This window comes from Balaenoptera musculus, chromosome 2 (assembly GCF_009873245.2).
Source record: "Balaenoptera musculus isolate JJ_BM4_2016_0621 chromosome 2, mBalMus1.pri.v3, whole genome shotgun sequence".
Lineage (NCBI taxonomy): Eukaryota > Metazoa > Chordata > Mammalia > Artiodactyla > Balaenopteridae > Balaenoptera > Balaenoptera musculus.
The window spans coordinates 81,832,846-81,845,309 of record NC_045786.1 but is presented as its reverse complement, the minus strand read 5'-3'; the positions used below and the strand labels follow the sequence as shown (position 1 = coordinate 81,845,309).

At 48.5% G+C, this 12,464-nt stretch overlaps 1 protein-coding gene across 1 annotated transcript in view; it reads right to left on the bottom strand.

Annotated features, from left to right (window-relative positions):
* TNFAIP8L3 (TNF alpha induced protein 8 like 3) overlaps positions 1-8,613 on the bottom strand; it is a 39,728-nt gene extending 31,115 nt beyond the window's left edge. The window contains exon 1 of the mRNA XM_036843834.1: positions 8,419-8,613. Coding sequence (XP_036699729.1) covers positions 8,419-8,470 — 52 coding nt within the window. The 5' untranslated portion in view covers positions 8,471-8,613. The remainder of the gene's footprint in view (positions 1-8,418) is intronic.
* Positions 8,614-12,464: the final 3,851 nt, after the last annotated feature.

Here is a 12,464-nt window from a genome sequence, read left to right as displayed (position 1 = left end):
CCTCCCAAACCACCCCTCACCAGCCCCTGTTCTGGAGCCTGTGACAGCCCATCCTTGCCCATGTGTTATTGGGCCACTGCAGGTAATGTCTGCAGCTTAAAGCAGGGCTTTCTGGAGATATAATGTCCTAACCTACCAGAAGGAGCCTAATGAAGGAACTTAATGGTCTGAGGGCCCTGTGGGAGCTGGTGGGGGATGTAAAGGAGCCTGGTGGCATCCATCAATCTAACTACATAGCCTACCTGGTAAAGAGCACTGTTTTTGGAGTTAGTTAGACTGGCTTCATATCCACTGAGAAGCTGCACATCCCTGAGCAAATTACTTAATCTCTCTGTGCCTCAGTTTCCTGGTCTATAAAATGGGGTTGTTTATAGTACCTAGCCCAGAAGGCCTATATAAGGCTTAAAAACCATATAAACAGTTAACCCAGTCTGAAATACATTGTATGTGCTTAATTAATATAAAATTAAATAAAAATTCAAAACATCATTATTACTTTACATTCAGTACTAGCCCTCTGGGGCTGGACTCTGGCTGGCAAAGAAAGACTATCCTCACAATTTCTCATCTTGTTTGATATTTGCACAACTTCTTAAACCTAGTTTCTCTACCCTGTAACCTGAACCCCAGTCTTCTCTCCCTGACTTTCTTAACATTACTCCAAGGAACCAGACTCAAATGTGGTAGGAAAGCTGCTGCAGAGGCCAGCAGACAGCCCCCATCACTTCCCTTCCATATTATTCACTGAAAATCTGTTTACCTTCCCAGCGTAACTCCCAGGCCCCAAATCAGGGATGCAGGACATGTGTGCTCACCAGAACAACCTTTTACAGAATTTCCTCCCGCACATGAAACTGGATGCCTCTACCATACAGATATCAACTGGGAGTCTCCATGAAGCTACGCATCACCAAAATGCTTCCTTTCGGGGCTAGAAAAGTTTCCCGGAAAGCATATTTTACTTTCCAGAAGACAACCTAGAAGCTAGTGGCTGCTGCTGTGGTTTTTCAACTGTTTAAACCAGTATTTGGACACGACCAAAGTGTCTCCTTTTTTTTCCTGGAGAACTGAATTACAAAATACTGGTTTCTATTAGGGTGTGTCTAGCACTTTCTGTGCTGCCAAGCCTTCCATGTTTATAGTCTGCACACTAGATTTTCCATGAACAGGCTCAAATTTATTCCCAGGCAATGATGTTTAGGAAACCCAATATGAACGTGAAGATTGTTCTAAAGCAGTTTCAGAATTTGTGTTATGCAGTTGCCTAAAAAGAGCATGTCTGATGTATAAAAAAATAATATATTTTGGGGGCATGTCTTAATATATGTTGGGGAAAAGGTACTCACTCTCATATGTTTTCTTGAATTGAGGTATCACAGGAAACTTATTTTTTAAATTCTTCTTCTCTATCCTTTATTTCTATACTTGTACAGAATACAGCCCAAACACCCACCTACACAGGCATTTTACAGAAAGAGTTGGAAGCCAAGTGACTGAAAAACAAAACAAAATTATGTATATAGTGTCTTTATAGAGATTTACATGTGAATTCAAATGGGAGCCAATGGTAACTCTGGAGGACAATGAACCAGTTAGAGAAAAGTGCTAATGGGAAGTGTGACTATGATTTGGTTTTGACGACAAATAAAAAAGCAGGTGCCATGTTTTTAGAGAAAAATAAAGTAGGAAATAGAGCTTTACATTTACACACACATTCTGTCTCCAGCTCCCAGAAACTTACATGCTGGTCACAATCACCACAACATCCAGTGTTACGTTTTGAGCAGGTCCGCCCTCTCCTCCCTTTAGCCCTCTAAGGGGGCCCCACTGCGCCAGGCCATGCTTCTCACAGGCTCCTGTCCTTGCCACCTCCTCTGTTTCCCCTGACTTGCTCTTCTCCCCCATCTAAATCCTTCACTCCTTCCAGGCTATCCTCAAGGCCCATCTCCTCCATGAAGCCTTCCCACCAGAACCCCAAGCCACGATGCCCCATGCTCCAAAGCCAACACTGTTTATTGCTGATGCCGCCCAGTCTTGCAGATTCCTTTTGGGTGGGTGTTTTCTCTCCCTATGGCTGCAAGCCTCTTGAGGGTGGGGCCACATCTAATTCCATTTCGGTGTACTACCATAGCACCTCCACACACTGAACACAAAACAGAGGATCAACCAATATCTATTGGATCTGTGAGGTCTAAAATGGCTAATTCCATCTGGCTATCTAAATTGCCCTAATGAGGTCTAGATAATGTTTATAGCTCACCAACTATCCCCTGAACTCTGCCCGTAGGCAGGGCTGCCATCCATCATGAAACATCCCTGAGGAACTTTGGAGGCCATCTGTGGTGAATGCACAATGTACGTAAGGCCCAGGTTCCCTTCCCAGGTTCCCTTCCAGAATGAAGGACTAAGCACTTCACAAGCTGCTGGTAGTGATGCCTGCAGACAGCCCTCAGCTGAAGGCAACAGCTTCGCCCAAGATGCAGGGATGGCATGAATCTAATGACTAATCATTATGTCAGGGGATATAAAGGCCTGGCCCCTCACCCCAATTCAGTTCTTTTTTTTTTTTAACATTTATTTATTTGGCTGCACTGGGTCTTAGTTTCGGCACATGGGATCTTTAGTTGCAGCATGTGGGATCTAGTTCCCAGACCAGGGATCGAACCTGGGCCCCCTGCATTGGGACTGTGGAATGTTAACCACTGGACCACCAGGGAAGTCCCCCAACTCAGTTCTGAAGGGTTTTTCAGCTCCAGAGCTCGAGGCTATTGTTGGGTCTGCATTGCAGCTCAGCTTCTCACTCTGCCCAGTCTGGCATCCCTCCCCTCCCCTTCTCTTTCCTAGGTATTGATCCCAAGAGCATCCCCAAATAAACACACTGCATGGTAGCCTCCATCTCAGAGTCTGCTTCCTGGGGAACCAACCTACAACATCATCTATACATCCATCCATCTATCTAGCCAGCCAGCCAGCCAGCAACCTACCACTGTGTTTAGGGCACGCAGGTGGTGTTTGTGGGTGCTGCTACAGGTGAAAAAGACCCAGTCTTTACCCTTAGGGAGCGAAGGCCAGTACAAGAGATGAGACATGTATAGGAATAACTGTGAAGCACATAGTGGAAAGTGGATGGTGTCAAGAGAGAACATATAAACAGAGACACAGCCAGGGTATAATCCCAGGGCAAGGGGGTGAGAGTCTTCTGGCACTGGCTTAAGATGTGGCCATCGGTATATGCTTCCTATCTCCCTATCTGATCCCAAGCCCTGGAGACAGGATGGACTGTGTCCTTATCTCTCTTTGCACTTCCCATACTTCCCAACACAGAGTCCCAGACAGTGCAAGACATCTTAAAACACTGAAGCAAAACACTGCAGGACAGCGTTGGCAGTTCTACTTTATAGGGCAGGTTTCTGGCTGCCTGTCTGGCCTTTTAGTGCAGAGTTCTCAGGAGGCTCCTCAAGATGCTCATTCATTTACTATGTCCATAAAACCTCGGCAACATGAAAGCACAAGACAAGGCCCTGACCCTCAAAGCAGCCCACTATGTGGATGAGGCAGAGGCCCCTGAAAATGCCCACAAATAAGAACAAGACCTGGGACTATGACTAATAGCCAAGTAGTGCATCATCCCCAGGTGGTCCCTGCCCTTGGTGGGCCAGTCCATCAATCGTCGAAGGTTACTCTGTCAGTTGACAAAGGTTACTGAATAGCCTCCATGAATAACCCAACAATGAGAATCAACAAGCTCCAGAACCTTCATGATCCTCCAAAACCAATGCCCCAGCATAATTTATTGTCTACAGGGGAAAAGCACCTTTAAGAAAATTTAAGTAATCACTATTAGGTGTCTGATGGAAAGAAAAGAAGCACTGGCAGGGTGGGGAAGCCAGTCTCCTGCATTTCCCTGCCTTAGCCCAACTCAACATGCCAGTCCCCTTCCACTCTCCCTCTCCTTTTACTGCTTTCGTACAATCTGTCACCAACTTCTGTTGTTTGTTTCTCTGAAATGGCATTTGCATCCTTCCTCTTCTGCCTTGCTTAGTGCTACCATCCCCTCCGATTGTGTGGCCACGAGGCTCCAAGCCTAGGCCATCCCTGCACTTCATTTCTGTCTGATGCGGCTTCCGAAAACCCAGATCTCAGTCGGTCATGTCTCTGCTCTACTATCAGCTCAACGGGGGCTCCTTCGGCACCATCAGGTACTAGTTATTAAGACCCCCTGTTGTCAGTGGCTCTCCCTACACTCACCTAACTTTACTTCCCAGTACTCCTTAGTATATGTCCTCCACTCCAGTCACCTTCCTGTTTATCTGTGCCTTGCTAAATGGTGTCTGACTTCTGGAACGCCTTTTCTCCTTTTGGCCAACTATTGAATCCTACCCACTCCTTGCCACTTTGTTCACAAGGACCAAGCTTAGGACCGAGGCGATGGGAAAGACAGGAAGGACAAAGTCAGGGGCCTGCTGTTTTCCTACTGCTTTTATCATTTTGAAGTTTCCCTACCACATCCTGATTCCATCACACAGAAATGCTTTTCTGTAGCACCTACCCAGCCACAGGGATGCTCCGTCAGCTTGACTGCCCCAGACCACCTAGCTCTGGGTGGAAGGAGCTTGTCTTCTTGAGCTGGGTAGACTATCTCTGTCTTACAAGTCAGAAAGGGAAAAAGCTGACACTGCTGTTTACTCGCTTGTTATTTCCCAGGAAAGACTCAAATCATTGCCGAGTTAATACACCGAGCTCTAGGATTTGTGAGAGATGGATGGTGGGTTTGTCAAAGGAGAGACTGCCAAGTTGGGTCTCTGGAAAGAATCCAGTGTTCCATAAACCCTGTCTCTTTCCTTATCATAGAAAGAACCATAAAACGACAGAAAGGCAGAGGAGAGCTGCAGGCAGCAGAATGACTTAGAAGCACCATCCTGTGCTTCCTGAAAAACAGAAAATGCAGATTAAGACAAATCTCATCCACACACACCCCCTTTACTTCCTATGCAGGGTACTGCTTGATGAGAGAGCTGCACAGCAGATACTGGGGAGATCTTTGGAAAAGTCTCTTGAAAGGTGTACAGTAAAGAGTAGGTGGTGCTCAGAGATTTCCTCACTCTGCCAATCTTTGACTGGGAAGGCTACGAGATGGGCAAAAATGGAGAGGAGAATGGTGAGTACCTCCTGTTCCTCCTGTTACCTTGAAGGGAAAAGGTGCACCAGTGTGTGAGGGGCAATTAACCCGTCTTCTTCTATTGGAAGTGGCATGAAAGTGGCTAACCTCCAGGTTATCAGGTGGACTGGGTAAGGCCACCTTCTCTACTTTGTGCAAGTTTCTCTAGAGCTGAAAGAAAAGGATGGTGAAAGCAGTAGTTTTGAATGTTCCCACCTTTATGACTTCAGCTGGAAGATGATGTGGATGAGAAGATGTACCTTAAAAATAACTTCCCCCAAAGAAACAATCAAACACATCTGCACACAAACACACACACACACACACACACACACACACACACACACACGAGAGAGAGAGAGAGAGAGAGAGAGAGAGAGAGAGAGAGAGAGAGAGAGAGAGGGAGAGAGAGAGAGAGGTGGGGGGGCGGAGAATGAGAGAGTGAAAAGGATAAAATTCAAAACAAATCTCCTTAGGCAATTACGTTAATGTGATAATAATGACAATAATACTAATTGTTTTACACATGCCTAGTGATTTACATTTTACAAAGCTCTGGGGTACATTATTTAGCAGTATTCTTACAACATAATCCAATCAGGTGATAAAAATAGCAGCTGCCATTTATTGAATGATTACCAGGAGGAATACTTTTCATGTGTTATTTAATCCTCACCCCCCCCCCCTTGTACTATTGTTATCCCCATTTTACAGAGGGGGAAACTGAGGTTTAGAGATGTTAAGTAACTTGCCCAACAGGTAGAGATTGAGACCTGGGTCTTTCTGATTCCAGAGTCCAGGCTCAGGACCTTAATAAGGTCTGTCTTATGGCAGGGCTTTTTCACAACTTCAGGAAGGGGAGGGCACTGAGGAGGAAGCAGCCCTTCATCTTATCTCCCTGTGAGGTAGGTACACACAGACACACACATGAATACTCCAAGAGATCCCACTTCCTCTGCTGTGCTTCTCAGTTACAAACCCATCCAGCTTGCACAGATACAGGTCCACAGATGAATGTCCTGTTACTTACAGGGACAATGGTCAACTCCTATGGATAATTTAACCAGTATCTGAAGCTGCAACAGGAGTTTCCATTTGATAGGATGCATCCATAGCAAGGCGATGAATTAGCAACTAGTTTTGAAGCTTTGTCACGAAGAATACTTTAAGACTGAAAATAATGAGGGAGACTGAATGCCATTTAGCAGAATGGCTTGTGACATTCAAATAAATGTTCAACTTGAGATTCAGGCACACAGAGGAAGAAGAAATGACTGTAGAAAACAGTAAGGCACAAACAAATGGTGACAGGTCAGAGAGCTGGCTGCCCTATTCTTCATCAGACCCATCTGACCTCAGTAGTCATGACTGCTGTTAGTTGTGCAGAGGTCTTCTGACACAAACACACATGAACACTCTGGGATACTCCTTGCTGGGCAGGCTGTGGGGAGAAGCAACTGGACCCTTAAGAACACCTTCCCTCCCCTTTCATCCAAGTACCAACTCTTCTGAGTGTCTCCTGCCACCCCCCCCTGCTTCCCCTCCCCTCCTCTTTCTCAAAGCCTCCTTATCCTCCTCCCCTTCTCTATCAACCGGCATAAAAGATCTGAGGGTGAGAGCAGGGAGCGCATGTTAGTTCCTCGGATTTTGAGAGAGTAAAGTGTCAGTGTCAATGTACTCACTCCCCCTCCTTTTGAGCTCTAGAGATAGATAGACACAAAACACCCACTGGAACTTTTAAATGATGTGAAGAGATCCACAAGCCACCTGTGAAACAAAATCTTGGTGCTTCACAGTCACAGGAACATACAGGTTCGAGAAGGGCTCATGTTTATTAATTGTGTCCACACATACCTACACAAAGCAGGTGGCCCTTGCACACACACAGGAATCCTCACACACAGGCATCTTGACGATGCCATCTTTCTTTTCCTCCATCCTCATCTCTTCCCACCCAGCTGTAGGTGTTGACCACAGCCGCCCTGTGAGAGGCTGAGGGGTATGATGCAGTAAAAAGGGAGTCATTCCGCCCTTGGCTACTCCCTGGCTCTGATTCGTGGGTAAACCACTTAGCCTTTCTGAACCTTTGTAAAACGGAAATAACCACCTGGCTAGGTGCTGTGAGGATAAAGGAGAATAATATACGTAGGGCCCTTGGTACAGCTCCTGGCGCTGTCCCGCCTGGTTCCTGAGCCTGCCTTCCTACACCCACGCCTGGGCTGATGGTGCCTGCGGTCACCCGGTCCCCACCCTCAGGACACTGGTCTGACACTGGGCAGATTGGGGACTAGTCCGGGCCCTCAGGTCTGTACCAGGAGGGTCCCAGCTCTCAGGTCACAGGTCTGCTGGCCAGGGCTAGCCTGCAGGGCCACGCGGGCGCGGGCAGCCACGGTCACGTGGGAGGGCCATAGGTCTCCCGCCCGTGGACCTGCAGGCGGCGGGCAGAGCGGGCTGGTGGAGGGGGGCAGAGCCCGCGGTAAGTCGACCCAAGGCTGTGGGTGGCTTCCTTCTGTTGCTCAGTATCAGGGAGAGGCGGGGGAGGACATTCATTATTTCCTAAGTAAGCATCCACCCGTCGCTTCGATAACTATCGACTGTGAAAAGCTGGCGGCGCCCCTTAAAGGCGAAGCCGGGACCCCGCGCGCCGCCGCCGCGTCTGTCTTCCCGGACCCTCCGTGGGGACCTCCTCCACGCATGCAGGGCAGCGATGGGCCAACGCTTCTGCATCGGCTCATCTAGCAGCTTCGGGAACCGCAACCACGAGCTGTGGTTTGACTCCTGCCCGCCCACCCGCGGGGGCCTTTCCTTCCCAGAGCGTCGTGTCAGGCCCTCAGAGCGGGTCACCTGTTCCGCAGCGTCACTGGCGCCCAGGGTTCGAGGACCCGGCCGGCGCTCGGAAAGTTTTTTCCAAAAGCAGATATGCAGCAACCCTCGCTGCAGCAAAGTACAGGACGCGGATTACCCGAACCCTGCCCCACCCCCACCAGCCCGGCGACCGGAGCCCGCTGCCGGAGTCCCGCAGCGCCGAGAGCCATCCGCAAATGCACCTACTCTCCCTCCAGCGCCCGAGTGCAAAGGGGAGAAAGCCCCAAAGCAAACTCACAGCGCAGAGCCATCCCAGTCCCGGCCCGGAAGGGATCGGGCTGCTGGGGATCGGCCTCCCGCCCGGCCGCTCCGAGAAAATACGCGCGATTTCCCGCCCCGGCCTCCCCTCCTCTCTGCCCCAGCCTTCCCGGCTGGGCTGCTGCGACCCCTCGTACCTGCGGCGGTCCCGGGCTCGCCCTCGCTCTGCTCGCCGGAATCCGAATCCATGCTGCCGGCCGGGCGTCCACAGCCGCCCGCCCGTCCGCGGAGCGCACGGGACCGGCCGGCGTCCGGACTCGGGCTGCCGCGTCGCACTCTGGCCGGGCAGTGCGCGGCGGCCGCGGCCAGGGGGCCGCTCGGCAGAGGCTAGCGCCGCCCGCACCCCGTTCCCCGCTCCCCGAGCCCGCCGGCCGGTGCCTGCTTGCCAGGCGAGCGCGGGGCGGAGGGTGGGGCGCGCCGGGAGAGCGCGGGGACGAGGGCGGGGAGGCGCGAGTGGGGAGGGGCAGGAGCGTCCGGCGCCCCGCGGGCTCCAGCCTGGGGTTAAATACCCGGGGGGCGGTGCCGCTCCTCCACCCGCGCCCCCATCGGGCGCCCGGAGCCCTGGACTTGTGGAGCCGGGGGAGGTCGTGCGAGTCGGCGAGGCTGAGCCCCTTCCCTTGGAGGTGGCCAAGTTTGGAGAAGTCTTAAGTGAAAAAGCGCCTCTACCCAAGTAGGAAAAGGGGAGGTTCAGAGTGGGCGTGCTGGGGCTGCCCGGGTTCGAGTGTAACTCCACAGTTCGGAGACCTTGGCCGAGTGACTTAACTTCTCTATACCTGTTTCCTCACCTGGAAAATGGGGACAGAGTTCCCTTTTGTCCGGGAGGTTGTGAGGGGAGTATATAAATTAAGCGTGTGAGGGGAGTATATAAATCATGCGTGTGAGGGGCCGAGAGCAGGGCCTGGCACCTAGCGAGGAAGTAAACGACGCGCGGAGGCAACGCTGACGCTGGTGATTCTTCTCCCGGCGCGGGCGGGGGCGGGCAGGTTGGGCAAGCCGCTGTGGAGCGGGTTCCAGGACGGGGAGCCCTCGCTGGCGTCCCAGGCAGGACCGCCCTGCTGCCAGTCAAGGAGCCAGGCCACTTCCAGGCCCCGACTCAGGGGCAAGAACGGATTTTAAAACCTTTACTTTGTCTTTAACACAGAGTGCTAAGCTTCCTCAATATCCCCTCCTTCCACTTTCTTAAAAAAAAAAAAAAAAAAGAGAGAGAGAAGCGGCTGTATATTTATTTAGTAATTAAGAGACTAAACTAGGGGGGAAATGCACGGAGCAGTAAGGCCTGAGGGGATCCTTTGTTGTTAATTCGTGATTATCCACGCAGTCTTCTCTTCTCCCTGAATTATCAGCTCCAACACTTACATAACCTTAGCCCGGCTTCTCAACATACAAATTGTGGGCAGAGAATACAAACACACTTTATTGACCTGCGCAAAATGAAATTGGGAAAAGTCTACCAAAAAGCGCCGTTTATTGTTTCCTCTGTGCACTCATTTAATCTCTGCAACGACCTAGTGAGGAATTTAGGTCGAATGATTTGAAAATGCTTTTTTGGTGGTCAAAAATGGTTGAAAGTTGGCAGTTTCGTAGAATTTAACCTATATTGTTATCTCCATTTTGAGATGTGGAAGCTGTCTCAGAGTAGATAACTTTCTTGTGGTCTCAGGTCCAGTATGTGGGTGAGTTGGGCCTTGAAATCTAGTCTGATGTCCGGACCTGCTACTGACCGCTAGGATATAGTGTCACAAGTGTGTTTGGCCTCTTGGCTACCTGAAGTCTACCTCCTTTGGTGACAGTTTGGGCTTCTCAGAGTGCACATACAGCTCTCCTTTGTGTTCTCAGAAAACGTTTTTTGCATGGCCAAACTCATGGACTTTAGCTGGTAAAAGTTGGATGGATTGGAAGGGTGAGAAGAACCCCACGCTAGAAGTTTGATCTTGGGCAAATGGCTTAACCTCCCTCAGTTTCCTCAGGTGATGGCATCTCCTTCATAGGGTGGTGGTAAGGAAGTGAATGAAATAATGAGTGTGGAATCTAGTACCCAATGCCTGGCACACTGTTGATGTTTGATAAATGGAAAGAACGTTCTTAGATCTAATGGGTCCCATTTAGAAAAACAAAATATTTTAAAATCACATTTTTAAGTGAAAAGAAAAAAGTAGCAGCAACATTTGGTTAAAAGTTGACACTCGAAAAATAGCTGGGATCATTTAAAAAGTTTGGCATCATAGCTTTGTAGTCTTGAGGAAAAACAACGATGATAGCGTCAGAGAACAGAGCATATTGGATTGAAAAGTCATCCAGCTTCCTCTAAGAAGTTGTTGCCTAGATTCAACAACAGGAAATGTAAAACTTTCTCTGTTCCCTTAGACCTCCTTTCCCGGCACTTGCTGGAAGCGTTTTTTGTTTTTGTTTGTTTGTGTGTTTGTTTTAATGGACAGGTGGTCTGGGTTGAAGACAGAAATACCACTGAGACATCTGTGTATCTCAGAGAAAACAGGGAAGCTCACTACTGGAACTTGATCAACAGTAAACAAAGTACTGGGAGTGCAGTTCACAATACAGATATGCCCATCAGTCATCAGATCTTTACTGAGTACGAAGTACACTTTAGACCAGAGATGAAATTCTGGGGGCAGAGGGAGGGGGAGGGCTAGTCAAAGTGCTCCTGAAAGGTCTATGAGGTGAGTCTTTAATAAACAGCACCTATTCATTTGTCTGTCCCTGTGTTCAGTCATAGAATATTTCTTCAAAAGGAGGCAGACGTAGAATGAAAAATTGAATGTGGAATTAAACAATGGAGAAGAGAGATCCAAACTAAATAAGATTTCCATTCCAATTTCCTATGATATGCAATCTGTTGTCATGGGATAGCAAGACAAAGGGAAATGACTGCTGGCACGCATGTGTGTTTAATGAAGAACATTAGTGGAACGTACCTTATCTGTCCTCCCAGTGTGGAAAAATCTGTATAAGAGAAGGAAGCCCTTAAAATAGTATCCCACGGCTGTCACCCCCATGAAAACAGTGAAATCTGAGGTGGTGAATCTCCTTTACAAACCAATCCTAGTATATTTCTTTAAAAGAAAGAAAGAAAGAGAAAGCTCTTAGAAAACAGGAAAGGACTTCCGTAGTTCCTCTGTGTATTTTTAGAAGAATGGCATCGCTTTGCAGACTTGAATCTAGAGTCTGAGGGTTATAAACCGCTTTCCTCAGTGTTTCCACTACATCTTTTCAGCCTGGCTACTCTTCAGACACAAAAATTTCTAACTCTTATTGGTCATTTCTTAGCTTCAGCTAATGAAATCAGTGGCTTTTTAAGGAAATTGTCTGTCTGGTGGGAAAAGCATATTTCTTTGTAAGGCGTCAAGAAACAGATCATAAAATAGATCCATTTCTGCTAACACAATAATACTCCTTTGATCCAAGCCAGTGCTATGACTCATCTGCCTGTCTCCTCTTGTGGGATGGAAAGGGAGCTGTCTGTAACCTTCGGCAGGCAGCCGGGAGAAGGGAGGGAGGGAGGTTCCTCTCACAAACCAGGGCTGTGGTTCTACTTCAAAAGCCCACAGGGTTCTGGAACTGGTGTGTTTCTGGGCTGAAGTGGCCCTTGGTACTTTGGAATGAGATCTTGGCCAGGATAGCCCCATTTTTAATAACTTGTCTTAAGGTGGGTATTGGCGCCAAGGAAGCTTCTGCCCAGAGCCAAGGTGACCTCCAAGGGGCTCTAGGCAAGCTGGACAGGGGAGTCTGAGCTGGCTTCATATCCATCTGGCAGAACAAGATGCTGGGAGACAGCCTTGAAAGAGGGGGCTTTTCCTATTTTTTTTCTCCTGGCTAGCAAAAATAAGTTTTATTGCCCCCCACCTTATTTCAAAAGCAATGCACATCACTGTAGAAAAAAATGGAAAAACTTATAAGCAAAGAAAGAAGAAAATTTAAAAATCCATTCATAATTCTACCAGTTGCAATAACTATTAACATCTTTTGAAAAATTTCCTTGTTTGTGTGTACAGTATTCTGCTTTTGTAAATTGTTTTTCCTTTTAACGATGGTGAACATCATTCCATCTACTCTCTGACAATATGATTTTTAATAGGTGCACAGTATTCTCTTGTATGGGTGTACCGTAAGGTATTTCAGCAGTCCTCTATTGTTGGGCATACCGGTTGTTTCCAATTTTCTGGTA